At 37.4% G+C, this 2,500-nt stretch overlaps 1 protein-coding gene across 8 annotated transcripts in view; it reads right to left on the bottom strand.

Moving 5' to 3' along the window:
- Window positions 1-2,500, bottom strand: part of LOC144977109 (carbonic anhydrase 2-like) — a 96,462-nt gene that overhangs the window by 6,250 nt on the left and 87,712 nt on the right. For all 8 annotated transcript variants that reach the window (XM_078921908.1, XM_078921909.1, XM_078921915.1 and 5 more), the window contains one exon: window positions 1,821-1,935. In XM_078921908.1, coding sequence (XP_078778034.1) covers window positions 1,821-1,935 — 115 coding nt within the window. The remainder of the gene's footprint in view (window positions 1-1,820; window positions 1,936-2,500) is intronic.

Here is a 2,500-nt window from a genome sequence, read left to right on the forward strand (position 1 = left end):
AACCAGCTGGTAAAAAATCAAATTAAAGTTCAACTGGGTAAACAATAATATGAAATCTTGGTATTATCACTCTACTGTGCTATATTCATACTTCTCAATAAATCAGATAAACCCAACTCAAAGCGGATTATTTAAATCTATAAATTCAATTTTCAGCAACTCAATCATCGACGGGACACAATAAATGTGGAAAATTCTCTCCCTTGGTTTATAAAAAAAAATATAGTTCAGTCGAATGAATTGGGACGGACGTGTGCCCCGAGATTTACATCAGACAAATAAAGTTAGAAGGAAAAATGTACACTGGAATTAAAGAAGTAATGGAGACCGTGTCTCTAAGTACATTAGTGGCCTTTATAACAGTTTTACGTCAAAGCGAATGGCAAACAATAATTAGTGGGAATTTTATGTAAGACGTTTGCGTACAGACTAAGCATACAACCTCGCCGTCTGTGATTATAATTGGGATCCTGAAAACGATTGGGTCTACGCTAGGCAGCTATAGTAAGATAAATTATGGTAAAAATTAAAAAAAAGAAGAAGAAAAAGAGAGAGAGAGAGAGGAGAGAGAGAGAGAGAGAGAGAGAGAGAGAGAGAGAGAGAGAGAGAGAGAGGGGGGGGGGAGAGGGAGAGAGAGAGATATCTCACAGGAAGACATGGCATTTCGCGACCAGTGTGCAAGTCCAAGACCCGTTTTCATGAACACGGACTAGATTTAGTTATTGACTAGTCTAGTAAATGGCTTGCTAGCCTTAGCGGAGCAAGTGACTTAAAACAAACGGATTTCAAGAACGCTTTCTAGTCTCTGACTCTAACTAGTTAGTCTCTTGCTTAGAAGGACGGTGACTAATTCGGCTATTTTATGCTGGAAACATCACGCTCTCTAGCAAGTAAGATACCAGCCTTCATACTTTCAACGCACAAGATTTCCAAAGAGGAAATTAGCAACACATCCGGTATAGATAATATGTCGTTCCTTTTCATATTTTAACTTACTTTTGCCATGATTAATCAAATCACGTGATATTGACTGTCGACTGATAGACTACAATGACTACATGGTCGACTGTCAATTCTATATTTAGGCCAATCATTTTTTTTTCTTATTTTTTTTTTGGGGGGGGGGGGGTTGTTCTTTGACGCAAACTCTTCAATTTCGAGTTTCCGTTCACTTGCAACTTGCGAACCGATTAGATTCAATTTTTAAAACGTTTTTACTCACAAAAATGAGTACTTTCGACGACCTGCACTTATCTCACAGATGACTAAAACTTGGCCAAACTTAGTCCGAAGATGCCGTGACTTTAGTCTGGGACGTGCTTAGTCAGCTGACATGAAATCCGATTTTTTCAAGTCCTTGACTAAAGTCAGAGATAGTCAGAGACCAAGCGTGCATGAAATCGGGCCCACGTATCTAAAGAATGCATAAAACAACGTAACTTAATAGAAAAGCAACTGGCGAAAAGAAAAGGAATATCGGTATCAGTTTCCAAGCAGAGCAAAATAATAAATACAAAACGTTTCGGGATTAAATCCTTCTTCAGTCATGAATAAAGCAGTTAAAACGGTAATACTCCCCGCTAAATCAAAGTAGAACTATAAATAGAGTCCACAGCTTCGAGCAGCATATGTTCACGTAGGAAAGTAACTGAATTGACTTCGACTTTTTAAAACAATCATATATCGTCATCAACAAAACTCTAAAGAGTTAAACTCCATTAAGTTACTTTTTTTAAAGTTCCGCGTTCTTCGAGCATTCTTTACAAGCATAGGAATGTCTAAGGTCTGATACCAAAGGGTTTATAATAAATCATCTTTACTTGGAAGAAGGCTTGATGGGTTAAAGTTGGCGCCCGTATCGACCTTGGAGCCTTTGGATTTGACCTTGGACGCGTTTTCTGACAATGCACTGAATCCATCATGTTCCTCGCCAACCTAGATGGACGAAAGATAGACAGGTAGACTCACTTATATATATATATATATATATATATATATATATATATATATATATATATATATATATATATATGTATATATGGAAAAGAGAGAGAGAGAGAGACAGAGAGAGAGACACACACACACACACACACAGAGAGAGAGAGAGAGAGAGAGAGAGAGAGAGAGAGAGAGAGAGAGAGAGAGATGAATTCACATTTAATTTATAGCTTTTCTACTGATACATTTCTTTCCCAATACTTTTAGCATGCTCAAGTGCAATTATTAAAACCCTCCAACTCTAATGTGAACACTAGTCACTAGCCGTTAGATGGATATTCCAGACTGGAAAAGGATTGATACAATTCTAGATATATACAAGATTACATTACCAATATATCTGATCGTCTCTCCCGCTATAAGCCATAAATGGATCTGGGGTACATGATCAACAGCGTTCACAACCGAAAACCATATAATTCAAAGTCAGATGCTTGTGGTGCAAAACTTATGAATGACATTTATCAACACTAACACTCTTCTTCCTCTCATGTAATCGCCG

This window comes from Berghia stephanieae, chromosome 7 (genome assembly GCF_034508935.2).
Source record: "Berghia stephanieae isolate SIO BIC M18660-M18661 chromosome 7, UCSD_Bste_1.3, whole genome shotgun sequence".
Classification (NCBI taxonomy): domain Eukaryota; kingdom Metazoa; phylum Mollusca; class Gastropoda; order Nudibranchia; family Aeolidiidae; genus Berghia; species Berghia stephanieae.